We start from the raw sequence: 27097 nt of genomic DNA, 5'->3' as shown, positions 1-27097 counted from the left end.
CCGTTATAGCAGCAAATGGGGGACCAACTCCATTTTAATGCCCATGATTTTGGACGCTGGCACTTTTCTTAAATAATTCCCTGTTTCTTCTAAAATAAGTTGAAATTGAAAAACGTTTGTTCTCCACACCTTGTCATTTGATTTTCAACATTGCAGAACCGATTTTATGTATTTATTTTAACGTAGAAAAAATGACAAATTATTGGCACCATGGAGCTAGTACTTGGGTTGCATAGCTTTTGGCCAAGATAACGGCCAACAAATGTTTCTTGCAGCCATCAATGAGCTTGCTGCACCTTTCTACTACCTATTTGTCCCACTCTTTAGCAGCAAACTGCTCTAATTCTTCAGTGTTTGAGGGTTGCCCTCTACCAACTGCTATTCTCAGCTCTCACCATAGGTTTTGGATGTGATTCAGGTCAGGACTCTTCGCTGGACACTCAAATCAAATCACATTTTATTTGTCACATACACGTGTTTAGCAGATGTTATTGAGGGTGTAGCGAAATGCTTGTGCTTCTAGCTCCGACAGAGCAGTAATTTCTAACAAGTAATATCTAACAATTTCACAACATATACAGTGGGGAAAAAAAGTATTTAGTCAGCCACCAATTGTGCAAGTTCTCCCACTTAAAAAGATGAGAGAGGCCTGTAATTTTCATCATAGGTACACCTCAACTATGACAGACAAATTGAGAAAAATAAATCCAGAAAATCACATTGTAGGATTTTTTATGAATTTATTTGCAAATTATGGTGGAAAATAAGTATTTGGTCACCTACAAACAAGCAAGATTTCAGGCTCTCACAGACCTGTAACTTCTTCTTTAAGAGGCTCCTCTGTCCTCCACTCGTTACCTGTATTAATGGCACCTGCTTGAACTTGTTATCAGTATAAAAGGCACCTGTCCACAACCTCAAACAGTCACACTCCAAACTCCACTATGGCCAAGACCAAAGAGCTGTCAAAGGACACCAGAAACAAAATTGTAGACCTGCACCAGGCTGGGAAGACTGAATCTGCAATAGGTAAGCAGCTTGGTTTGAAGAAATCAACTGTGGGAGCAATTATTAGGAAATGGAAGACATACAAGACCACTGATAATCTCCCTCGATCTGGGGCTCCACGCAAGATCTCACCCCGTGGGGTCAAAATGATCACAAGAACGGTGAGCAAAAATCCCAGAACCACACGGGGGGACCTAGTGAATGACCTGCAGAGAGCTGGGACCAAAGTAACAAAGCCTACCATCAGTAACACACTACGCCGCCAGGGACTCAAATCCTGCAGTGCCAGACGTGTCCCCCTGCTTAAGCCAGTACATGTCCAGGCCCGTCTGAAGTTTGCTAGAGTGCATTTGGATGATCCAGAAGAGGATTGGGAGAATGTCATATGAAACCAAAATAGAACTTTTTGGTAAAAACTCAACTTGTCGTGTTTGGAGGACAAATAATGCTGAGTTGCATCCAAAGAACACCATACCTACTGTGAAGCATGGGGGTGGAAACATCATGCTTTGGGGCTGTTTTTCTGCAAAGGGACCAGGACGACTGATCCGTGTAAAGGAAAGAATGAATGGGGCCATGTATCGTGAGATTTTGAGTGAAAACCTCCTTCCGTCAGCAAGGGCATTGAAGATGAAACGTGGCTGGTCTTTCAGCATGACAATGATCCCAAACACACTGCCCGGGCAACGAAGGAGTGGCTTCGTACGAAGCATTTCAAGGTCCTGGAGTGGCCTAGCCAGTCTCCAGATCTCAACCCCATAGAAAATCTTTGGAGGGAGTTGAAAGTCTGTGTTGCCCAGCGACAGCCCCAAAACATCACTGCTCTAGAGGAGATCTGCATGGAGGAATGGGCCAAAATACCAGCAACAGTGTGTGACAACCTTGTGAAGACTTACAGAAAACGTTTGACCTGTGTCATTGCCAACAAAGGGTATATAACAAAGTATTGAGAAACTTTTGTTATTGACCAAATACTTATTTTCCACCATAATTTGCAAATAAATTCATAAAAAATCCTACAATGTGATTTTCTGGATTTTTGTTCCTCATTTTGTCTGTCCTAGTTGACTTGTTCCTATGATGAAAATTACAGGCCTCTCTCATCTTTTTAAGTGGGAGAACTTGCACAATTGGTGGCTGACTAAATACTTTTTTCCCCCACTGTACCCAATACACACAAATCTAAGTAAGGAATGGAATTTAAGAATATATACATATATGGACAAGCAATAACAGAGCGGCATGGACTAAGATACAGTAGAATATTATAGAATACAGTATATACATATGAGATGAGTTATGCAAGATATGTAAACGTTATTAAAGTGACAAGTGTTCAATTTCTTAAAGTGGCCAGTGATTTCAATAGGCAGCAGCAGCCTCTAATGTGCTAGTGATGGCTATTTAACAGTCTGATGGCCTTGAGATAGAAGCTGTTTTTCATTCTCTCTGTCCCAGGTTTGATGCACCTGTACTGACCTCGACTTCTGGATGATAGCGGGGCGAACAGGCAGTGGCTCGGGTGGTTGATGTCCTTGATGATCTTTTTGGCCTTCCTGTGACATCGGGTGCTGTAGGTGTCCTGGAGGGCGGGTAGTTTGCCCCCGGTAATGCGTTTGGCAGACCGCACCACCCTCTGGAGAGCCCTGCGGTTGCCGGCGGTGGAGTTGCCGTACCAGGCGGTGATACAGCCCGACAGGATGCTCTGAATTGTGCATCTGTAAAAGTTTTAGGGTTTTAGGTGCCAAGCCAAATTTCTTCAGCCTCCTGAGGTTGAAGAGCCTCTGTTACGTGTTCTTCACCACACTGTCTGTGTGGGTGGACCATTTCAGTTTGTTAGTGATGTGTACGCCAAGGAACTTGAAGCTTTCTACCTTCTCCACTGCGGTCCCGTCGATGTGGATAGGGGGGTGCACCCTCTGCTGTTTCCTGATCATCTCCTTTGTTTTGTTGACATTGAGTGAGAGGTTATTTTCCTGGAACCACACTCCCAGAGCCCTCACCTCCTCCCTGTAGGCTATCTCGTCATTGTTGGTAATCAAGCCTACTATTGTTGTGCCGTCTGCAAACTTGATGATTGAGTTGGAGGCGTGTGTGGCCACGCAGTCATGGGTGAACAGGGAGTACAGGAGGGGGCTGAGCATGCACCCTTGTGGGGCCCCAGTGTTGAGGATCAGCGAAGGGGAGATGTTGTTTCCTACCTTCACAACCTGGGGGCAGCCCGTCAGGAAGTCCAGGACCCAGTTGCACAGGGCGGGGTTCAGACCCAGGGCCTCAAGCTTAATGATGAGCTTGGAGGGTACTATGGTGTTGAATGCTGAGCTATAGTCAATGAACAGCATTCTTACATAGGTATTCCTCTTGTCCAGATTGGATATGGCAGTGTGCAGTGTGATGGCGATTGCATCGTCTGTGGATCTATTGGGGCAGTAAGCAAATTGAAGTGGGTCTAGGGTGACAGGTAAGGTAGAGGTGATATGATCCTTGACTAGTCTCTCAAAGCACTTCATGATGACAGAGGTGAGTGCTACGGACCGATAGTCATTTAGTTCAGTTACCTTTGCTTTCTTGGGTACAGGAACAATGGTGGCCATCTTGAAGCATGTGGGGAGAGCAGACTGGGATAGGGAGAGATTGAATATGTCCGTAAACACACCAGCCAGCAGGTCTGCGCATGCTCAGAGGATGCGGCTAGGGATGAACAATTCCAGGGTGCTTTTTATGTGTGTTTGGGGTGGTTGTCCTTCTGGAAGATCCACAACCTTCAACACAGACACAGTTTTTGGAGACTGGATTGAACATTGCACTCCAAAAGACCTTGATAATCTGCTGACTTCATGATGTCTTGCACATAGACAGGGGCGGTCTTAGTGATTTGGAGGCCCCAGAAGGAGGCCAGTCTGAGCACCCCCCCGCGCCCCTCCTATGTTTTTTTGAATGGGTTTTATAGTAAACTTAAAAAATGTATTACCTTTTAATGTGCCATGAATAAATAAATCAATATTTTTATGCCCAGCTCATGACGCCCCTTGATGATGTGAGGCCTGAGACAATTGCCTCTTCTGCCTAATGTTAAGTCCGCCAGTGAACATAGAAATAGAATGAATAGAAAGGGTGTCTCCATTCAAGTCAATGATGGCATAATGGGTGGACTGGCAGCCATTGAGTGCACCCATGAGTTTACCAGTCAAATGTCCAGGGTTAGAGCCTTCAAACCCGTTCTATTCGTTCTAGTTCAAGGCCGCCAGTCCCAGAGGCAACAAAGCAACCCCACAGCATTATCTAACCTCCCCCATGTTCGACTTTAGGTAGGGTGTTCGGTTCATTGAATGCTTCAGTTGGTCGTTGGTAAACATAGGAAAACCCCACTGCTGAACGAGACACAAGAAAGCCTGGTTGCAACATTTACCTGGAGCTAACTCTGCAAATAGCACTGCTAGTCAATCGATCAATAATATAATAATACTCTTAGCAAACATTTCTTTAATTTAAGATTTGTAGAAACTGTTGTGAAATATCACAGCACAGTTGAAAAATATATGGCAAATAGAAATCAAAACTGGATGGTGTTCAGAGAGAGATGGGAGGGTGTTGAGTGGAGCTGAAGGGTGAGACAAAAAAAGAACAAGATAACTCATGTAAAATATACTGTGTCTGTAAAATGTATATACAATGTATTTGGAAAGTATTCAGAACCCTTGACCTTTTCCACATTTTGTTACGTTACAGCCTTATTCGAAAATTGATTACATAATTTTTTTCCCTCATCAATCTACACACAACTACATAATGACAAAGCAAAAACAGGTTTTTAGACATTTTTGCAAAGTAAATAAAAAAAATAAAAAAATAAAACGGAAATATCACATTTACATTAGTATTTAGACCCTTTACTCAGTAGTAGTCTTTGTTGAAGCACCTTTGGCAGCGATTACAGCCTTGAGTCTTCTTGGGTATGACGCTACAAGCTTGGCACACCTGTTTTTGGGGAGTTCCTCCCATTCTGGGCTGTGGCTGGGCCACTCAAGGACATTCAGAGACTTGTCCCGAAGCCACTCCTGCGTTGTCTTGGCTGTGTGCTTAGGGTCATTGTCCTGTTGGAAGGTGAACATTCGCCCCAGTCTGAGGTCCTGAGCGCTCTGGAGCAGGTTTTCATCAAGGATCTCTGTACTTTGCTCTGTTAATCTTTTCCTCGATCCTGACTAGTCTCCCAGTCCCTGCCAACTAAAAACATTCCCATAGCATGATGCTGCCACCACCATGCTTCACCATAGGGATGATGCCAGGTTTCCTCCACACGTGACGCTTGGCATTCAGGCCAAAATGTTCAATCTTGGTTTCATCAGATCAGAGAATCTTCAATCTTTCAATGTTCTTGAAATTTTCCGTATTGACTGACCTTCATGTTTTAAAGTAATGATGGACTGTCATTTCTCTTTGCTTATTTGAGCTGTTCTTGCCATAATATGGACTTGGTATTTTACTAAATAGGGCTATCTTCTGTATACCTTGTCACAATACAACTGATTGGCTCAAACGCATAAAGACGGAAATTGAAATGCATTCCAGGTGACTACCTCAAGAAGCTGGATGAGAGAATGCCAAGAGTGTGCAAAGCTGTCATCAAGGGAAAGGGTGGCTATTTTTTTGGTTACTACATGATTCCATATATGTTATTTCATAGTTTTGATGTCTTCACTATTATTCAACAATGTACATGAGTAGGTGTGGCCAAACTTTTGACTGGTACTGTATGTAAAGACAAGATTAAATCTAAAATAGTGTAATGAGTGACAATATTAGCCTATCACTTGTGAATGATGCCCAGCTTAAGTCAAGAAACAGCGCATGCTTTTTTTGGCGACTTTTTCAAATCATAGTCGCACACCTCATTTAGCCTAGCCGATAGGCCTATATGTTTTGATAAGGTTTGTATCACAACTAAAGCGGACAAATAACTTATTAAAATGAAGCACAATCCGCTTTACAATGGGTGTAGAGCCTAACTGGCATACATACAGTGGGGGAAAAAAAGTATTTAGTCAGCCACCAATTGTGCAAGTTCTCCCACTTAAAAAGATGAGAGGCCTGTAATTTTCATCATAGGTACACGTTAACTATGACAGACAAAATGAGAAAAGAAAATCCAGAAAATCACATTGTAGGATTTTTTATGAATTTATTTGCAAATTATGGTGGAAAATAAGTATTTGGTCAATAACAAAAGTTTCTCAATACTTTGTTATATACCCTTTGTTGGCAATGACACAGGTCAAACGTTTTCTGTAAGTCTTCACAAGGTTTTCACACACTGTTGCTGGTATTTCGGCCCATTCCTCCAGGCAGATCTCCTCTAGAGCAGTGATGTTTTGGGGCTGTCGCTGGGCAACACAGACTTTCAACTCCCTCCAAAGATTTTCTATGGGGTTGAGATCTGGAGACTGGCTAGGCCACTCCAGGACCTTGAAATGCTTCTTACGAAGCCACTCCTTCGTTGCCCGGGCGGTGTGTTTGGGATCATTGTCATGCTGAAAGACCCAGCCACGTTTCATCTTCAATGCCCTTGCTGATGGAAGGAGGTTTTCACTCAAAATCTCACGATACATGGCCCCATTCATTCTTTCCTTTACACGGATCAGTCGTCCTGGTCCCTTTGCAGAAAAACAGCCCCAAAGCATGATGTTTCCACCCCCATGCTTCACAGTAGGTATGGTGTTCTTTGGATGCAACTCAGCATTCTTTGTCCTCCAAACACGACGAGTTGAGTTTTTACCAAAAAGTTCTATTTTGGTTTCATCTGACCATATGACATTCTCCCAATCCTCTTCTGGATCATCCAAATGCACTCTAGCAAACTTCAGACGGGCCTGGACATGTACTGGCTTAAGCAGGGGGACACGTCTGGCACTGCAGGATTTGAGTCCCTGGCGGCGTAGTGTGTTACTGATGGTAGGCTTTGTTACTTTGGTCCCAGCTCTCTGCAGGTCATTCACTAGGTCCCCCCGTGTGGTTCTGGGATTTTTGCTCACCGTTCTTGTGATCATTTTGACCCCACGGGGTGAGATCTTGCGTGGAGCCCCAGATCGAGGGATATTATCAGTGGTCTTGTATGTCTTCCATTTCCTAATAATTGCTCCCACAGTTGATTTCTTCAAACCAAGCTGCTTACCTATTGCAGATTCAGTCTTCCCAGCCTGGTGCAGGTCTACAATTTTGTTTCTGGTGTCCTTTGACAGCTCTTTGGTCTTGGCCATAGTGGAGTTTGGAGTGTGACTGTGAGGTTGTGGACAGGTGTCTTTTATACTGATAACAAGTTCAAACAGGTGCCATTAATACAGGTAACGAGTGGAGGACAGAGGAGCCTCTAAAAGAAGAAGTTACAGGTCTGTGAGAGCCAGAAATCTTGCTTGTTTGTAGGTGACCAAATACTTATTTTCCACCATAATTTGCAAATAAATTCATTAAAAATCCTACAATGCGATTTTCTGGAATTTCTTTTCTCAATTTGTCTGTCATAGTTGACGTGTACCTATGATGAAAATTACAGGCCTCTCTCATCTTTTTAAGTGGGAGAACTTGCACAATTCGTGGCTGACTAAATACTTTTTTTCCCCACTGTACGCAGCGCGTGAGTTTCAAGTTTGGGGAAGATAATTTTCACCATAAAAATGCACCTTTATAATAAAAGCATTACATGCATAATCACATTTGTGGTCACTTTTGAGAATGTTTTCCTGCTAATGGCACATTCGCGCTTATAGCCTACTGCAGTTTGTGCATTGCTGTGCTTATAATGTGAAGAAATAGCCTAATAGTTTATCAACATTTAAAGCTAAACGTTCTCATCTGTTGCATCAGGCTCATTGCCTCATTGATGCTAGTGGTTGTATTCATTTGGGATTTATCGCATCCCACAACTGTCCCAGACTATGTCTGGAATATTTATTTCTCGCACAGAATAGGTCAACTTTTGTACCATGGTGGATAGTAGATTGACATAGGCTAGTGCTTTTGCTGTTCGTTAGGCCTACTCATCTTGTTGGCTGACGAAAAGTAAATGTGGACAGTTATTATAATATCTTCAATATGCGCCTCGGAATTGGATAAGGACGCATGCAGTTGCGTCCCTGATGTGTCGGTCTTCACTTGTAGCCTGTGAGAAAGACCTGATCACGTGATGGAGAGCCATGTGAGTGAGAGGTGCTTCGGCAAGCAGCCGGGAGAAGATAATTATAATTATTATATTCAGCCCAAGGGCACAATGGCCACTGGCTGCCAAAGGCATGGATGTTTTTAGAGGGCATTACGGCCACACAAAGGGGATGCAGCCGGAAATTCAAGACATTATCAAGTGCTTGTCAAATTGTGAACAGCCTGCGCAAAAAACAAAGCAGAGCTCATGCCTTTCATGCAACTATTTTCAAATAATCATTAGAGTTGCATCATGCAGCCTTAGAATGTATTAAAAATCAAAACATATAGCCCAACATTTGTATCACAACTAAAGTTACATAAATAACTCTAAATTAAGCATATAGGAGTACCTGTTTTTTTGTTAACCGCTCAACACAGAATAGCCGCATGTGCGCACTCCCTCAAATCTATTTTATTCAGCTATTATGAATTGTATTCTTCATACTGTAAAATAATATAAAACAATGCCACGGAATTCTAAGCAAATCTTGTCTGCTAAATGAACTAGTGTAGCTCACAGCCATATGGCATAGCCAGATCAGGGCCTAACATCAGGACAACTCAAGAGTACGCTATTCTGTTCTTCTGAAATCAAATCTAATTTAATTTGTCACATGCGCCGAATACAACAGGTGTAAACCTTACCATGAAATGCGTACTTACAAGCCCTTAACCAACAGTGCAGTTAAGAAAATATAGTTAAGAAACTAAAGTAAAAAAAATATATATAACAATAATTAGGCTATACAGTGGGGAGAACAAGTATTTGATACACTGCCGATTTTGCAGGTTTTCCTACTTACAAAGCATGTAGAGGTCTGTAATTTTTATCATAGGTACACTTCAACTGTGAGAGACGGAATCTAAAACAAAAATCCAGAAAATCACATTGTATGATTTTTAACACCTGTCCACACACTCAATCAAACAGACTCCAACCTCTCCACAATGGCCAAGACCAGAGAGCTGTGTAAGGACATCAGGGATAAAATTGTAGACCTGCACAAGGCTGGGATGGGCTACAGGACAATAGGCAAGCAGCTTGGTGAGAAGGCAACAACTGTTGGCGCAATTATTAGAAAATGGAAGAAGTTCAAGATGACGGTCAATCATCCTCGGTCTGGGGCTCCATGCAAGATCTCACCTCGTGGGGCATCAATGATCATGAGGAAGGTGAGGGATCAGCCCAGAACTACACGGCAGGACCTGGTCAATGACCTGAAGAGAGCTGGGACCACAGTCTCAAAGAAAACCATTAGTAACACACTACGCCGTCATGGATTAAAATCCTGCAGCGCACGCAAGGTCCCCCTGCTCAAGCCAGCGCATGTCCAGGCCCGTCTGAAGTTTGCCATTGACCATCTGGATGATCCAGAGGAGGAATGGGAGAAGGTCATGTGGTCTGATGAGACAAAAATAGAGCTTTTTGGTCTAAACTCCACTCGCCGTGTTTGGAGGAAGAAGAAGGATGAGTACAACCCCAAGAACACCATCCCAACCGTGAAGCATGGAGGTGGAAACATCATTCTTTGGGGATGCTTTTCTGCAAAGGGGACAGGACGACTGCACCGTATTGAGGGGAGGATGGATGGGGCCATGTATCGCGAGATCTTGGCCAACAACCTCCTTCCCTCAGTAAGAGCATTGAAGATGGGTCGTGGCTGGGTCTTCCAGCATGACAACGACCCGAAACACACAGCCAGGGCAACTAAGGAGTGGCTCCGTAAGAAGCATCTCATGGTCCTGGAGTGGCCCAGCCAGTCTCCAGACCTGAACCCAATAGAAAATCTTTGGAGGGAGCTGAAAGTCCGTATTGCCCAGTGACAGCCCCGAAACCTGAAGGATCTGGAGAAGGTCTGTATGGAGGAGTGGGCCAATATCCCTGCTGCAGTGTGTGCAAACCTGGTCAAGACCTACAGGAAACGTATGATCTCTGTAATTGCAAACAAAGGTTTCTGTACCAAATATTAAGTTCTGGTTTTCTGATGTATCAAATACTTATGTCATGCAATAAAATGCAAATTAATTACTTAAAAATCATACAATGTGATTTTCTGGATTTTTGTTTTAGATTCCGTCTCTCACAGTTGAAGTGTACCTATGATAAAAATTAGAGACCTCTACATGCTTTGTAAGTAGGAAAACCTGCAAAATCAGCAGTGTATCAAATACTTGTTCTCCCCACTGTATATAGGGGGTACCGGTGGTACCGAGTCAATGTGCGGGGGTACAGGTTAGTCAAGGTAATTTCTACATGTAGGTAGGGGTAAAGTGACTATGCATAGATAATAAACAGCGAGTAGCAGCAGTGCAAATAGTCCGGGTGGCCATTTCATTAATTGTTCAGCAGTCTTTTAGCTTGGGGGTAGAGGCTGTTAAAGAGCCTTTTGGACCTAGACTTGGCGCTCCGGTACCGCTTGCCGTGCGGTAGCAGAGAGAACAGTCAATGACTTGGTTGACTGGAGTCTTTGACAATTTTTTGGCCCTTCCTCTGACACCGCCTAGTATATAGGTCCTGGATGGCAGAAAGCTTGGCCCCAGTGATGTACTGTGCAGTACGCACTACCCTCTGTAGTGCATTATGGTCAATAGACTACATTTTCTTCATATCATGTTTCTTTAGACCTGTCTAAAATAAATAATGGATTTATTGTGATGGTGTAGGCTACATTCAATGGATTTATTATACTTTTTTAAAATGTAGATGTTCCAATGGTCTGCATCAGTGGCTTGTAGGCTATGCGGGGAAGCCAGGAGATGCTAAATGTGTTCATGTTATTTTACAGTCAATTACCGTGAGACCAGCAGTTATTTGCTTGACAATCACCGGCTGACAAAATTTAATGACCGCCACAGCCCTAGCGGAGATTTTTCCCAATTTCAACTTATTTTAGAAGAAATAGATAATTATTTAAGAAAAGTGCATGGGTGCCAATATATTTGTCCGCCCGCGACTGTATGCATCTGTGTCAGTCTTAAAACCATTTTCTCTGCCAATATTTGTGTTTTTCTAGCCTATTGTCCCATTTCCCCCCAGACTCAAGGTTAAATAATATGGGTGGGGTAACTCAAATAAACCGTCTTGGCTTATGTCAATATGTCTGCATTTGTCGTGATAAGAAAGGCAAGTCTATGGGGAGACCCAGAGGATTGACGGCTAATATGAAGGAGTGGGCCAGGCCCAGATAGGGAGTGGGAGGGCTGGTCCCAGAACGGCTCTCTGAGATATGGAGCGCTACGGAGCTGTGAAACAGGAACTGGATCGTTTCCCTGCAGACACTCTCCTCTGAATCCCCCAGCTCTGCTCCAGTCTGTCACAGCCCAGGCCAGCCAGCCCTGCCTAGCCGGCCCCTAGCCCTGCCTGGCCTGCACAGCCTCTCACACACTGAGCAGCTTTGTATCCTACTTACTTACAGAGTGGGAACTTGATTGCCCCGAGATAAAACCATAAAATTACCCCCCCCCCCCTTTGGATCAGAGGAAACTCCCACGAATAGAGCCACGTGAGAGACAGACAGTAAAGATAAAGCCGCAGTTAGTCTCACGTTATGTCTGAATTGGTTAAAGGAGGCAGAGAGACCGGATCAGTAGTTTTCGCCCATGGTCCACTTAATCTTGATTTGTGGCAATAACAGTTGGGAGTGATGGGCATTTTAAATGGGTGTGGACAGGCTCGGAATGTCGTTTCACATTTTTGAGTCACCTGCTGCCTTGTGCATAGGACAGACTGTCCCAAAGTTTGAAAAGATGCACTGCTGACACCATCTAAATTCAGTTTTAAAAAAGCACATACCATCAATACACTGCACTGAAACTCTCCTAATATCCAAACTCAGAAATTATACATTTACATATACATTCAAACAAAGTAGCCTCGAAACATATGTGCTGATTCTTATCAGAGCTGAGCTGATGACAGTCCTCTGCTTGGCCAAAAGGCCAACAGTCACACTCTCAAAAATGGTTTCAATACATTATTGATACCCTTGCCTATGACAGTGTGAAAATGTCGACTGAGTATTTGCAGCTTTTGAAGTTGAATTTGAGTGAAACTCTGCCGAAATGTCACGCCTTTCCATACTTTGCCCTTAACACCTTGGTTATTTGAGATGTGACATTTTCATGAAATGTTAATGAATCCGTCTGTACTAGTTTCCATCGTTTGGTGGCATGGCTACAAAACAAACCTGCCTTCTCTGACTAGACTGGTGGGCAACATAGCATGAAGCTTGCACTTGTTTGTTCTACCCAGATGGAAGCATGGCGCTCTCTCTCTTCCATCGGGACATGTCAGTACCAGGGTTCAGCACCACGGCTGAAGCTTGAGGAAAATATGCTAATCAACAAAGTTGCTTCCTAGTGGCTTTCCATAATTTTAACAAGAGTGTTTTCCTCCATTCCTTTCCCCTTGCTAATCATCTCCTCCTCCTTGGATGTGGAAAGTCAAGGAAATATGTATCTGAGACAATGCTGTTACTGTGGCCTCTAAACAAAGCAAGACTTATTCCAACGTTTCATTAAGCTACTTTAAAAAGGTCAAATAAAAGGTGTGTTCACATAAGAAAAGAGTATTACTGGTTATAAGAGTACAAGCAACAAAATGAAAAAATGCATCTCAAACAACCTAATTGAATACAAAAACTCATATCAAAATACAGTAGAACCAATCAACCAACTCAAGAGTCAAAATGAAAGTCGAAAATACAAAACGACCACCCAAATGACAGTCTCAGTTCATCATTGAAACACATACTATTTTCTTTTCCATTTTCACCCCGCAGCACGTCTGCATGTTTTCATATTTTCATTTGATGATTAGCAGCGGGCCACCCTCTTCCTGAGGTGTTTGGCAGACATGTGGAAACAGTGAGATGCAGTGATAAGATTCTGATGTGTGTGGACTGAGTTAGACTCAATACGAGGGAGAGGAGAGAGTATAATATATCAGCTTTCTCTTGGCAATGTTATACCTTAGTGGGAATAACCCTGCATGAGGTCACCACTTAGAGGGAGGCCCACACTCACAACAATCGGGAGGGAGGGGAGGGATGTTGCTCTTCCCACACAAAGAGATGAACTACACCAAAAAGTAGACTATGACTGAAAACATGGCTAATAGGCTACACAGACAGTCATACTCTAACTTTTCTAATTTGTTTGACTGAAAACAAAATAGAGATGAAATAGGGGACAGGGTAGCGACACGTTGATTTAGAGGCCCCGTCATCAGTTTTTGCCTGTGTGCGGGTCGGATCGCAGTAGAGTGAAGGGCTCCAGAGATGACTTCATCGCTGACATGTGCTGCTCAGGTCAAACATACTGTAGCACACCCAGCAGATGTTTAGAGAGGAGCACAGTGATCTAACTGCTTTGCAGCGCCATGGTCTGCTTCTAACGGGTGGTTAGGAAGGTCCCCCTGTTCCCCTGCTCAACTGGGGCATCTGCACCACCTGGCCAAACGCTCAGTTCCTGTCCGAGATGTAGTTACTCTGAGTGTATCAGTCTCTGAAGGGTGTTAAAACGTACACCGACAGACAGGCATGGGCCCATGCACACAAACCAACATAAAACTGAAGTACGTAACACAATCATACACACACATTTTAAGACTGTTCTTAACCAGTGGGTGTCAGCTGTAACCTTCAATCCAAAGGTTTTGTAACATTATATAAATTCTTACACCAAAGCCACAGGGGTAAAACCACCCTGCCTGATCCTCTCAGGATAAAGTGGCCAAAAGCATCGTAAAATAAATATCAGCTCTCTCACACAGACGCAACACCGCAAGTGCCACTGCGAGCCTCCGGTGCTACACTCTCAGACTTGATAAGGCCCACAATGACGGCCAACCTTTACTAACTGAAGCACCACGTCACCCAGACGGAGGAAAGCAGGCCTAAAGGCTCCTGAAGGAAAGGACAGGAGAAGAGGTATTTTCTTAACGGGAGACACAGTTTGTTTGGGTGGCAGTGCTGATATAATATCAGTCCTTACCATATGTTTCCTCCTCATAGCCATCAGGGCCAGCCTGTGGGGTTTCACCGCTCTTCAGACAGTTGTGGATGTAGGTGGCCTTCCATCTCGCATACTTCCTGTGCTGGATGTTCTGAAAAGGGGAAAGGAACAAGGGAGGCAGGGGGGAGAAGAGGATGTAAATACAGAAATAATAAAGATAAGAGTTGTTGAATTAAAAGCAATTAGTTAAACAATGGAGACTGGATGAAAGGCTTAAGGTAGGACTATATTTATTTTCCTTACGGTAAAGGGATGGAAGGGGACGGGGTGAAGCAATAGCTGTGGTCTAACACCCAGGTCACGAAATTCATTAGAAGTTCTATGGACCTCATTTAAAAGTTCTCCCCCTGTTAATCTTATGTGTGGATTAATTAAATGAAAAGTCATTGGAGGAGCTTCCTTTGGAGAAAACAAAAACTTTACAATGTCCTAAACTACACATTCACTTCAGCCACAAGGGTTATTCCAAACAAGTAAATACAGGTGGTTTCTTTCTAAATGACTTAATACAATGAAGACATTTCTTTACGAACACACACAATCATAATTCTAATCTAAGTTATCCCTGGAGATAACAACAATATGTAAGCCCTGGGGAAGTTTAGGACTGACGATAGCCACGATTAGAGCTCACACTTAACAGGCTCACATACTCCCTCGATCACCATTCACTAAAAGTTTGGGTCCTCCACTCTCTGGTGATGAAATGTCCCTTTTTTCTGTAAGAAATCCAATCTCCCACAATGCATTGTGACGTGCTTTGTATAAAAAAAGTATATACAGTAATCAGCGAGCGGGGAACTGAGGCTCCATTGTCTGGGTTAGTGTTACAGAGAAAAAGCTCAGTTTTAAAGCAGCCTCTCCAATGAGCTCTCTGCAGCAGGAAAACGCGTGGCCCTTAGGGAGAGACGAGCCACTCAATGAAACATTGTCTGTTGTCTGCCACAGGCCACTTCCCTCAGTAGAAAAGCCATCTGTAGCCATGGAGAGAGAAGCTTTAATAAGCCCACTGCTGAGATGGAGTCTATGGGTGTTTCTCAAAATGTATACTGCTGTGCACCGAGCACGCAAATTGGAGCACGGGAGGGTCGGAGTATGAGTCCAATTCAAAGTATGCGAAACAGAGCGTGGCGGGCACTTCTCAAATGTGTACTCCGTTTGTACATATTTTTAAGCATGCATCGACGCAAGCTTCAACAGAAAGTATGACGCAACCACGTAAAAAAATATGCAAAATGTATTGAATTCAATAGCGTCCATTATTTGAGAAAATACGGAATGAAATGTTGCCTATTCACATCTCATGTTGCCTGACTACAATATTTTATCTTGATATGTTAATAAATACATGCAGTGTTAATTTTGGCATGTTTACCTGCTAATTGCTAGCTAGCTACCCATGAAGAATTGACATCTATCTTGCCTGTTTAACTAGCTGGCTAGCTAGATTATTACGATTCAAATATCTAGCTGATAATTATGAAGTTAAACGTTTGCTTTGTGTAAATATTGTTTTGTCTATTGTTGCCATTGTCCTGGCTGGAAGAAGGTTCAGTGAATGGGGGGGTGCAGTGTGAGGTAATACAGTAGGGGGAGTGCGAGTGCTTCTCAAATGTATTGTTAAATGCTTTCTCCACACTCTCGTCCTCACACAAACGTAGTCAAGAGAACGTGGTCGTAGAATGCACTCGGAGCATGAGTGTGTGGACCACGGTAGGTTGCATATTGAGAAACACCCTATGTCTAGTAGTGTCTAGTGTCCTGGGCTATATGTTACAAGCTGTTTCCAGGAACACTCTGTTTTCCAGTCAGATCAGTTAGTAATCTCACGACTGAAATGAGTAGATCAAATAGAAATTCCCCAAATGATTGGTTCCTTATACATTGTGAGGACAGACAAAAATCTACCTGCGCTACATTTTTCCCTTCTCTTGGATTTTTGATGCTTTTGAGAGCAGCAGTAGACTGATGGAAGGATGGAAATGTGGATAGCCAGTTTACTTCACACATTATTGATTAATATGCTGAAATAAAAAGGTAGATTTAGTTACAGTAGTCTATAGGCCCTTTAAGGTAGGATAAGGGAATTTAATATACAGTGGGGGAAAAAAGTATTTAGTCAGCCACCAATTGTGCAAGTTCTCCCACTTAAAAAGATGAGAGAGGCCTGTAATTTTCATCATAGGTACACGTCAACTATGACAGACAAAATGAGAAAAATAAATCCAGAAAATCACATTGTAGGATTTTTAATGAATTTATTTGCAAATTATGGTGGAAAATAAGTATTTGGTCAATAACAAAAGTTTCTCAATACTTTGTTATATACCCTTTGTTGGCAATGACACAGGTCATACGTTTTCTGTAAGTCTTCACAAGGTTTTCACACACTGTTGCTGGTATTTTTTCCCATTCCTCCATGCAGATCTCCTCTAGAGCAGTGATGTTTTGGGGCTGTTGCTGGGCAACACAGACTTTCAACTCCCTCCAAAGATTTTCTATGGGGTTGAGATCTGGAGACTGGCTAGGCCACTCCAGGACCTTAAAATGATTCTTACGAAGCCACTCCTTTGTTGCCCGGGCGGTGTGTTTGGGATCATTGTCATGCTGAAAGACCCAGCCACGTTTCATCTTCAATGCCCTTGCTGATGGAAGGAGGTTTTCACTCAAAATCTCACGATACATGGCCCCATTCATTCTTTCCTTTACACGGATCAGTCGTCCCGGTCCCTTAGCAGAAAAACAGCCCCAAAGCATGATGTTTCCACCCCCATGCTTCACAGTAGGTATGGTGTTCTTTGGATACAACTCAGCATTCTTTGTCCTCCAAACACGACGAGTTGAGTTTTTACCAAAAAGTTCTATTTTGGTTTCATCTGACCATATGACATTCTCCCAATCCTCTTCTGGATCATCCAAATGCACTCTAGCAAACTTCAGACGGGCCTGGACATGTACTGGCTTAAGCAGGGGGACACGTCTGGCACTGCAGGATTTGAGTCCCTGGCGGCGTAGTGTGTTACTGATGGTAGGCTTCTTTCCACTCCTCTCCTCTTTTGACCTCACCCTCTCACCGTCCCCCCCTACTCACAAGGCAGGCAATACGCTTGACCTCATCTTTACTAGATGCTGCTCTTCTACTAATCTCACTGCAACTCCCCTCCATGTCTCCGACCACTACTTTGTTTCCTTTTCTCTCTCGCTCTCCTCCCACACTACTCACTCTGCCCCTACACAGATGGTAATGCGCCGCCGCAACCTTCGCTCTCTCTCTCCCACTACTCTCTCCTCTTCCACCCTATCATCTCTTCCCTCTGCTCAATCCTTCTCCCTCCAATCTCCTGATTCTGCCTCCTCAACCCTCCTCTCCTCCCTTTCTGCATCCTTTGACTCTCTGTGTCCCCTATCCTCCCGGCCGGCTCGGTCCTCCCCTCCAGCTCCGTGGCTTGATGACTCATTGCGAGCTCACAGAACAGAGCTCCGGGCAGCGGAGCGGAAATGGAAGAAAACTAAACTCCCTGCCGACCTGGCATCTTTTCACTCCCTCCTCTCTACATTTTCTTCATCTGTTTCTGCTGCTAAGGCCACTTTCTACCACTCTAAATTCCAAGCATCTGCCTCTAACCCTAGGAAGCTCTTTGCCACATTTTCCTCCCTGCTGAATCCCCCCCCCCCCCCCACTCACTCCTGGATTGCGTCCTACCTGACCGGTCGCTCCTACCAAGTGGCGTGGCGAGAAGCTGTCTCCGCACCACGTGCTCTCACCACTGGTGTCCCCCAGGGCTCAGTTCTAGGCCCTCTCCTTTTCTCCCTATACACCAAGTCACTTGGCTCTGTCATATCCTCACATGGCTTCTCCTATCATTGCTACGCTGACGATACACAACTAATCTTCTCCTTTCCCCCTTCTGATAACCAGGTGGCGAATCGCATCTCTGCATGTCTGGCAGACATATCAGTATGGATGACGGATCACCACCTCAAGCTGAACCCTGGCAAGACGGAGCTGCTCTTCCTCCCGGGGAAGGACTGCCCGTTCCATGATCTCGCCATCACGGTTGACAACTCCGCTGTGTCCTCCTCCCAGAGTGCGAAGAGCCTAGGCGTGACCCTGGACAACACCCTGTCGTTCTCCGCCAACATCAAGGCGGTGACCCGCTCCTGCAGGTTCATGCTCTACAACATTCGGAGAGTACGACCCTGCCTTACACAGGAAGCGGCACAGGTCCTAATCCAGGCACTTGTCATCTCCCGTCTGGACTACTGCAACTCGCTGTTGGCTGGCCTCCCTGCCTGTGCCATTAAACCCCTACAACTCATCCAGAATGCCGCAGCCCGTCTGGTGTTCAACCTTCCCAAGTTCTCTCACGTCACCCCCCTCCTCCGCACACTCCATTGGCTTCCAGTTGAAGCTCGCATCCGCTACAAGACCATGGTGCTTGCCTATGGAGCAGTGAGGGGAACGGCACCTCTGTACCTTCGGGCTCTGATCAGTCCCTACACCCAAACGAGGGCATTGCGTTCATCCACCTCTGGCCTGCTGGCTCCCCTTCCTCTGCGGAAGCATAGTTCCCGCTCAGCCCAGTCAAAACTGTTCGCTGCTCTGGCACCCCAAAGGTGGAACAAGCTCCCTCACGACGCCAGGACAGCGGAGTCACTCACCACCTTCCGGAGACATTTGAAACCCCACCTCTTTAAGGAATACCTGGGATAGGATAAAGTAATCCTTCTACCCCCCCTTACCCCACCCCAAAGAAAGAAAAAAAAATATATATTGTAAAGTGGTTATCCCACTGGCTATAAGGTGAATGCACCAATTTGTAAGTCGCTCTGGATAAGAGCGTCTGCTAAATGACGTAAATGTAAAATGTAAATCATGCTGTGGGGATGTTTTTCATCGGCAGGAACTGGGAAACTGGTCAGAATTCAAGGAATGATACAGGGAAATTCTTGAGGGAAACCTATTTCAGTCTTCCAGAGATTTGAGCTGGGACAGAGGTTCACCTTTCAGCAGGACAATGACCCTAAGCATACTGCTAAAGCAACACTTGAGTGGTTTAAGGGGAAACATTTAAACGTCTTTTAAAGCTCAGACCTCAATCCAATTGAGAATATGTGGTATGACTTAAAGATTGATATACACCAGTGGAACCCTTCCAACTTGATGGAGCTGGAGCAGTTTTGCCTTGAAGAATGGGCAAAAATCCCAGTGGCTAGATTTGCCAAGCTTATAGAGACATACCCCAAGAGACTTGCAGCTGTAATTGTAAAGTGGTTATTGCAGTGGCTATAGGGTGAACGCACCAATTTGTGAGTCGCTCTGGATAAGAGCGTCTGCTAAATGACGTAAATGTGCCCTTGAGCAAGGCACTTAACCCTAATTGCTCCTGTAAGTTGCTCTGGATAAGAGCGTCTGCTAAATTACTAAAATGTAAATGTAAATGTTACTTTGGTCCCAGCTCTCTGCAGGTCATTCACTAGGTCCCCCCGTGTGGTTCTGGGATTTTTGCTCACCGTTCTTTCGATCATTTTGACCCCACGGGTGAGATTTTGCGTGGAGCCCCAGATCGAGGGAGATTATCAGTGGTCTTGTATGTCTTCCATTTCCTAATAATTGCTCCCACAGTTGATTTCTTCAAACCAAGCTGCTCACCTATTGCAGATTCAGTCTTCCCAGCCTGGTGCAGGTCTACAATTTTGTTTCTGGTGTCCTTTGACAGCTCTTTGGTCTTGGCCATAGTGGAGTTTGGAGTGTGACTGTTTGAGGTTGTGGACAGGTGTCTTTTATACTGATAACAAGTTCAAACAGGTGCCATTAATACAGGTAACGAGTGGAGGACAGAGGAGCCTCTTAAAGAATAAGTTACAGGTCTGTGAGAGCCAGAAATCTTGCTTGTTTGTAGGTGACCAAATACTTATTTTCCACCATAATTTGCTAATAAATTCATTAAAAATCCTACAATGTGATTTTCTGGATTTTTATTTCTCAATTTGTCTGTCATAGTTGACGTGTACCTATGATGAAAATTACAGGCCTCTCTCAACTTTTTAAGTGGGAGAACTTGCACAATTGGTGGCTGACTAAATACTTTTTTCCCCCACTGTAGTTAATATAGTTCGAATCCCAGAGCCGACTAGGTGAAAAACCTGTTGATGTGCTCTCTGGATAAGAGCGTATGCTAAATGACAAAACATTACTTACCTCCTCCGATAACTCGCCGAAAACTGACAGGACATCTAACAAAAGGCTAGACGTGTAGAAGGACTTAATCATATTCCTACAAAGAAAGACAGAAAAAAATAAGTGAATTAAGGCATACTGAAGTCATTAGACCCACTGTTTTAAAACTGCCAACTGTGACAAATGTCTTCTACAAGAACGGATTAGGCTGCTCCACAGAACATGGATAATTCTATAATTACCAAATACACTATATATACAAAAGTATGTGGACACCCCTTCAAATTAGTGGATTCAGCTATTTCAGCCACACCCATTGCAGACAGCTGTATAAAATCGAGCAAACAGCCATGTGATCTCTATAGACAAATATTGGCAGTAATATGGCCTTACTGAAGAGCTCAGTGACTTTCAACGTGGCGCCGTCATAGGATGCCACCTTTCCAAGTCAGTTCGTCAAATTTCTGCCATGCTAGAGCTGCCCCGGTCAACTGTAAGTGCTGTTATTGTGAAGTGGAAACGTCCAGGAGCAACAACGGCTCAGCCGCGAAGTGGTAAACCACACAAGCTCACAGAAAGGGACCATCGAGAACTGAAGCACGTAGTGGGTAAAAATAGTCTATTACACTCACTACCGAGTTCCAAACTACCTCTGGAAGCAACGTCAGCACAATAACTGTTAGTCGGGAGCTTCATGAAATGGGTTTCCATGGCCGAGCAGCCACACACAAGCCTAAGATCCCCATGTGCAATGCCAAGCATCGGCTGGAGTGGTGTAAAGCTGGCTGCCATTGGACTCTGAAGCAGTGGAAACGCGTTCTCTGGAGTGATAAATCACGCTTCACCATCTGGCAGTCTGACGGACGAATCTGGGTTTGGCGGATGCCAGGAGAACGCTACCTGCCCCAATGCATAGTACCAACTGTAAAGTTTGGTGGAGGAGGAATAATGGTCTGGGGCTGTTTTTCATGGTTCAGGCTAGGCCCCTTAGTTCCAAATCTTAACGCTACAGCATACAATGACAATCTAGACGATTCTGTGCTTCCAACTTTGTGGCAACAGTTTGGGGAAGGCCCTTTCCTGTTTCAGCATGACAATGCCCCCGTGCACAAAGCGAGGTCCATACAGAAATGGTTTGTCGAGATCGGTGTGGAAGAACTTGACTGGCCTGCAGAGCCCTGACCTCAACCCCATCGAACACCTTTGGGATGAATTGGAACGCCGACTGCGAGCCAGGCCACTTTTGGCCATGTAGTGTATGTGGATTTGTCTCTTATGTGGTTGAATGATAATTGGATCCAAAGACCCAAACAGGTCTGTAAATATCAAACTATGACACTAAAAGAGAGGACTGTGGGTCTGGGGTCAGAGTTCAGAGGTGACAGCACTTGTGGGAATTCAGTGTAGATCACAGGACACAAAGCAGGGAGGAAAAATGTAATAAAAGCCCACAGCTGGTTCCAGGAAGCATAAACACAAGGATGTAAAGAACACAGAAACATAAGGGCTTGCTTTCTGGGGGCTTCCAGTGCAGAGGTGTGCCACGTCAATGTAAGACTTGTTGTGGAGCAGTGCAGAGCGGAAACTAGACCAATGTATTGAAAAGCTGAAGGAAGTTTCCTATTCAGGGTTAGTTCCCATAAACATTAAACTCTGCACCTCCACACATGACATAACGTAACATTTATGGCTTGTTTATGTAGGTCCAGTTTCTTGTAAATCAAGGCTTTTTTTTATGCCGGAGTGGAATATTAATATAGCCTACTCCTCGTAATACCGACTTGAAGACAAGCGTGTTTTATTTGTATTTTTCAAAAAATTTAAATGTGGTTCTACGTCTTTGTCTACATACCATTGCTGGCACCAGTTTTACCACTGACAGAAATGACGTCATCAATAAATACTGTACGTATACTATATGGCTTTCTCAATATTGGCCTCAAGTGCATTCCTTGTTTAAATATACATTATTAAACACTGGGTATATATTTAATGTTTTCAATTTCCTATGAAAAATGATTTTGTGAGTCAGAAACCATACTGTGTCCTTTCTTCAACACACAGTGCAGAGCAGCCACTCCCTCTCTGTCTGCGGCCAGCATTAATCAAGGCTCACCACACTTCATCCATTCCTATTTAATGGTCTGCCTCTGCAAAGAACTAGTCCTGCAGAGCACCGTGGAAACCATCGATCACAGTAAACCCTTCCATATCACTTCACCTTAACCTGAGGTTAACTAAGATGATGTTCACTGGGAGGCGATTCATGGCCGACCGCTACTTCTGCAGACCTTACTGAAGGTTGAGCAATGTTTTTGTGGGTTTGTAGTTCGTTTAACTGTCGTGTTGGGGAAACAAGATCGTAAGATGAAAATAAAAACAAAATGCATCTTGAATAACAATACATGGCAGCCAGTAAGACAACTAGCCCTCGTTGACAAAAAGAGATCTAGGCCTATTGCTGAAAGATTTGCAAGTCCAACTCCTCCCACTTCTCACTTGTACTTGATGCACATCATTGGCATTTGGATTCTCATGACGCAGGGGGTCGGTCGTTGGGAAGGGGAGGCAAATGTGAAAACAGAAAGGGCTGAAACGCCATGGAGGTTAATTTACAGCACATTCCAGCCTACATTCTCAACACAACAGTGTGCGCTTTCATGGCTTTTATCTGGCTGGCTCTGCAGAGGTCAGCATATTGGACAGGAACTGGGCCTGCCTCGGGCTATTTACATGCATTATGTCAAAGGCTCTGGACAGAGAGCCTCACAAGACCTCAGTGAATGACTTCCACGCTTCCAGCGAAGAGATATTTTATCTGACCCTACTTTCATGCACTATCTTTTTTAAATTGAAGGATCAAATCTTTCACTAGAACAGATGGATTTAAAGCCTCCTGATCAATTCAGAAGTTGAAACATTAGATTTGTCAACACTTTGGTACGGACTCGATTTTAAGCCTTTGAAAATACACAGACCATAACCGGCCAACAACATTATAGCTGGATAAAAGTCAAATGCTTCTTATATGATTACCCCTTTATACTCAATGGATTCCCCAAAATATCAAAGTTTTACTTGTTGGGATAAGGATATTAATCATCAGAACAGTTGATTTGACTTGCAACCCAACTGATGAGTGAGAGTTTAAAGGGGCTTTAATTAAACATTGCTTGTTGCTTAGAAACAAATGAGCGGATTATTGAAAACCTGTCATCTTAGAATATAGGCGGAAAACATTTTTCAACCAAATTGCTACATTGCACATGATGAATGGGGAAACAGACATATGCAAAACTGATGAAGCCTTTAATTACTAGCTGTAAAACTCAAATGTCATTTCTCTCCCGTGTTCAGGACTGTGGCTGGCGCTGTATCTGGGGCCTGGAATCAGCACATAGGAGACAGCATCCTGTATTCATTAGTGTTGAGCGTGGTTCCTGAGGTAATGGGAGTGCTGCTGTGTAAAACAGGGCTGTTATCTCTCACAGACAGTGGAGCAGCTCCAGTCCCTGCCTGCAGTACTGGAGACCCGGGCTGGCCTGACCTGGCACCCACAGTTCCTGGAAAACTCTGCTCTACTGTCCAGCCTGCTGCTGACGTCAGTGCCCAGGACACACTCATTATGGCAGCCAGACCTGTAACGCTACACCTGCTTGGCCAATAGGAATCATCTCGCCCCTGTGGCAATATATTCACACAGACAGGGCTTTGTTGCTAATTTTAGACTCTGGAAGGGACTCCCTTCATGTGCAAAAGCAACGGTGTGATTATTTTGTGTCGTGGTTCAGTGAAAGGAAATGGTAATCATGAGGGCTTACGTATTGGAACCAGAAAATTGGAAACACTCCACTGCAATGCTGAGATTCAAGAGGCTGGGAGCTGTCTGCGGCTACAGTACAGTACAGTAAGACTTTTCCCCATGCTAAGCAGGTAGTAAGACAGTGAGTGAAGAAGTAGCCTTACTTGTGGAATCGTCCAGATCGATCCTCGTTGTCAGCGTAGAGGAACATTTTTAAGGCATAGTTTTCGATGTGGGCATTGCCGACAACTTCCTGGGTGATTGAGTCATTGTCAGTCAGCTCCTTCTTCATCTGAAAAACACACAACAGCATCAAATCACACATAAGTCAATTATGTTCTGCATGTAGGCACATCCAACCTGAAAAAACACAGGCTGTAAGCGGCAAACATTTTACAAAGGGCAATCAATCAATACAGAGTAGTTTTGAAATGCACATTCACTTTGACTTTTCAGTTTATCAATCTTTCAACTGACACAAAGTGTTCCTCCTAGATTCCTGGATGCTGAACAGCACAGACACTGTCTATACATAGAGGGAGCCTGTGTACTGTACTGTGCATGAAACGTGTGACAAATCCAAGATGGCTGTTTTTTTTCTGTTGAGAGGTGAGGCTTTCCATGGCGTGACTCATTGATTCCTGGGATGCAGCAGAGAGCAGACACTGATTCCACTCCAATAGAGTCTAGTATGGTGGAGTGGAGGGTCTCTGGAGACCCACCCACAGATCCTTAACATGGACAATAACCAAGGGTGGGTTTTACCACTCTCATTTCAACAGTGATGGACAATAAATATTGTACTGAGCACCACTCACCAAAAGGATATTTCACCAGATTTCACCAGAAACACCAAAGCCAGTGGCAAAGAACTGGCAGTTTACTTTATCACACCGCTATTACATGGCAATTAATCATCTATGACAATACCAGTGACACAGAAACTAGAAAACTCACTTATGCAATTTTGTTCTAACCTAACTGTGACTTGTTAGTTTTGTCAAAACTTTGTCTGTGTACGGTCAACCCCTACACGCCCCTGACAAATTAAATTATTGCTGTGCCCATATTGTGTCTTAATGGTTTGTAGTGGCCAGCGGCCAACAATGCAGCCGCAAAGCCCACTCACTGTGACAGAGCCAGCCCCTCTCTGAGATGTTAGTCTGCTAGAGAGCGTCAGGTTTCCTTGTAAAATCAATAAAGCAAATAATACTGGTTACATTTCAACAGGTGCACTCTGCTCTCCTGAATGGACTTACTGTTCATGTTTTAATAAAATCTCAACCTCTCCTTAAACAAACAAGGCAATACGCAGCACAGTACATCACTTGTGTTAGCGGAGGACTTTTAAAAAAAATATCTTGGAATGAAGCGTGCCGACTTTCTAGAAAGTCGAGCCAGCCGTTTCTAATTGAATTAAAGGATTCAGCTTGGATCACATCACACCACTAAAACTCCTCTGGGGTTCTCTAGAAATCCCTGTTATACTAGAACAGATTAGCAAAACACAAGTCATTTTGAATACGTCAGGACAATATTAACATGAAAAGCTGCATATTTTTTGATGGTTTTGCCGTCATTGCAAAACAGAATGAGTGACAAATGTCTTTCTGGGGTAAAGCAACCCTAACAGACCAGAGCTAGGCCTATTGACACTCATCAGGTCTGTATAGGCACTGTAGGATAACAAAAACAAACAGCTAGTACATTGAAGTGACTGACCATACAATGTTAAAGAAGCCCAAAGCGGCGATCAGGAAAACAAAAACAACTGCCGTTTCCATGAAACAGAGGCCCATCAGTGTATAGCCTAACTACAGGTAATCTCTTCCACCACACCTTCCCTCCCTAATTCACTGCTCTGCGAACGCTAATTTAACGATGTAGAGAAAGAGCCATGTGTGCTTCTTCCACAGCCCAAACAGCAATCGGCAGCCTGAGGATGGCCCTCGACCAGCCATACTGGTCAATATGCTGAATGCCGGGCTGTGGGCATGCTTTAGTTACTCTTCAATACCAGTACAAAAAAGACAGATTGTCAATTTAATTATCCATGCTCTGCACAAAATAATAATCATTGGTTGTTTGTTTCCCTAGAAATGTGTGGCTTTAGTGGAGATTAAACTGTCATGAGGAGAAATGATAAAGATCCACATGGTGCGGTGTAAGATTTCTGTTTCTTGAATTTTATACCCTGCTTCCTCTTCTGGAATGGAATGAAAGTCTCCTTATTCATGTTCCCATAATTAGGGAGGAAAAATAAAACAATGATTCCACATTCACTTCCAGAAATATTATACAAGGCGCAAGACATAAAACAAAAGAAGTTTAACAATCTGTAACGAGTCCATATTGACATAGTCTGCGACAGTGGGTCAAAGGCGTATTTCATAGACGTTTCTTCCCCAACGTTTTAAAGCCCTTTAAAATTGGATATACCCACCAGGTCTGGGCTCTTCACTGGCTGAGACACTGTATTAAAATAAAAAACAGAAATACCTTATTTACATAAGTATTCAGACCCTTTGCTATGAGACTCGAAATTGAGCTCAGGTGCATCCTGTTTTCATTGATCATCCTTGAGATGTTTCTACAACTTGATTGGAGTCCACTTGTGGTAAAATCAATTGATTGGACATGATTTGGAAAGGCACACACCTGTCTATATAAGGTCCCACAGTTGACAGTGCATGTCAGAGCAAAAACCAAGCCATGAGGTCGAAGGAATTGTCTGTAGAGCTCCGAGACAGGATTGTGTCGAGGCACAGATCTGGGGAAGGGTAGCAAAACATTTCTGCAGCATTGAAGGTCCCCAAGAACACAGTGGCCTCCATCATTCTTAAATCGAAGAAGTTTGGAACCACCAAGACTCTTCCTAGATTTAGCTGCCCGGCCAA

General features: G+C 43.9%; 1 protein-coding gene across 3 annotated transcripts in view; it reads right to left on the bottom strand.

Moving 5' to 3' along the window:
• Positions 1-27097, bottom strand: part of LOC311108662 (vacuolar protein sorting-associated protein VTA1 homolog) — a 54594-nt gene that overhangs the window by 7917 nt on the left and 19580 nt on the right. For 2 of the 3 annotated variants that reach the window (XM_084151358.1, XM_084151359.1), the window contains exons 3-5: positions 24365-24492; positions 20420-20495; positions 14197-14308 (exon numbers count right to left, since the gene is read on the bottom strand). In XM_084151358.1, the coding sequence (XP_084007484.1) occupies positions 14197-14308; positions 20420-20495; positions 24365-24492 (316 nt within the window). Of the gene's footprint in view, positions 1-14196; positions 14309-20419; positions 20496-24364; positions 24493-25018; positions 25359-27097 lie in introns of those variants that run through there. The other variant, XM_084151360.1, reaches the window with a different exon arrangement.

This window comes from Coregonus lavaretus, assembly GCF_964263955.1.
Source record: "Coregonus lavaretus genome assembly, chromosome: 33".
NCBI classification, from domain to species: domain Eukaryota; kingdom Metazoa; phylum Chordata; class Actinopteri; order Salmoniformes; family Salmonidae; genus Coregonus; species Coregonus lavaretus.
This window is presented reverse-complemented; position numbering and strand designations above follow the sequence as displayed.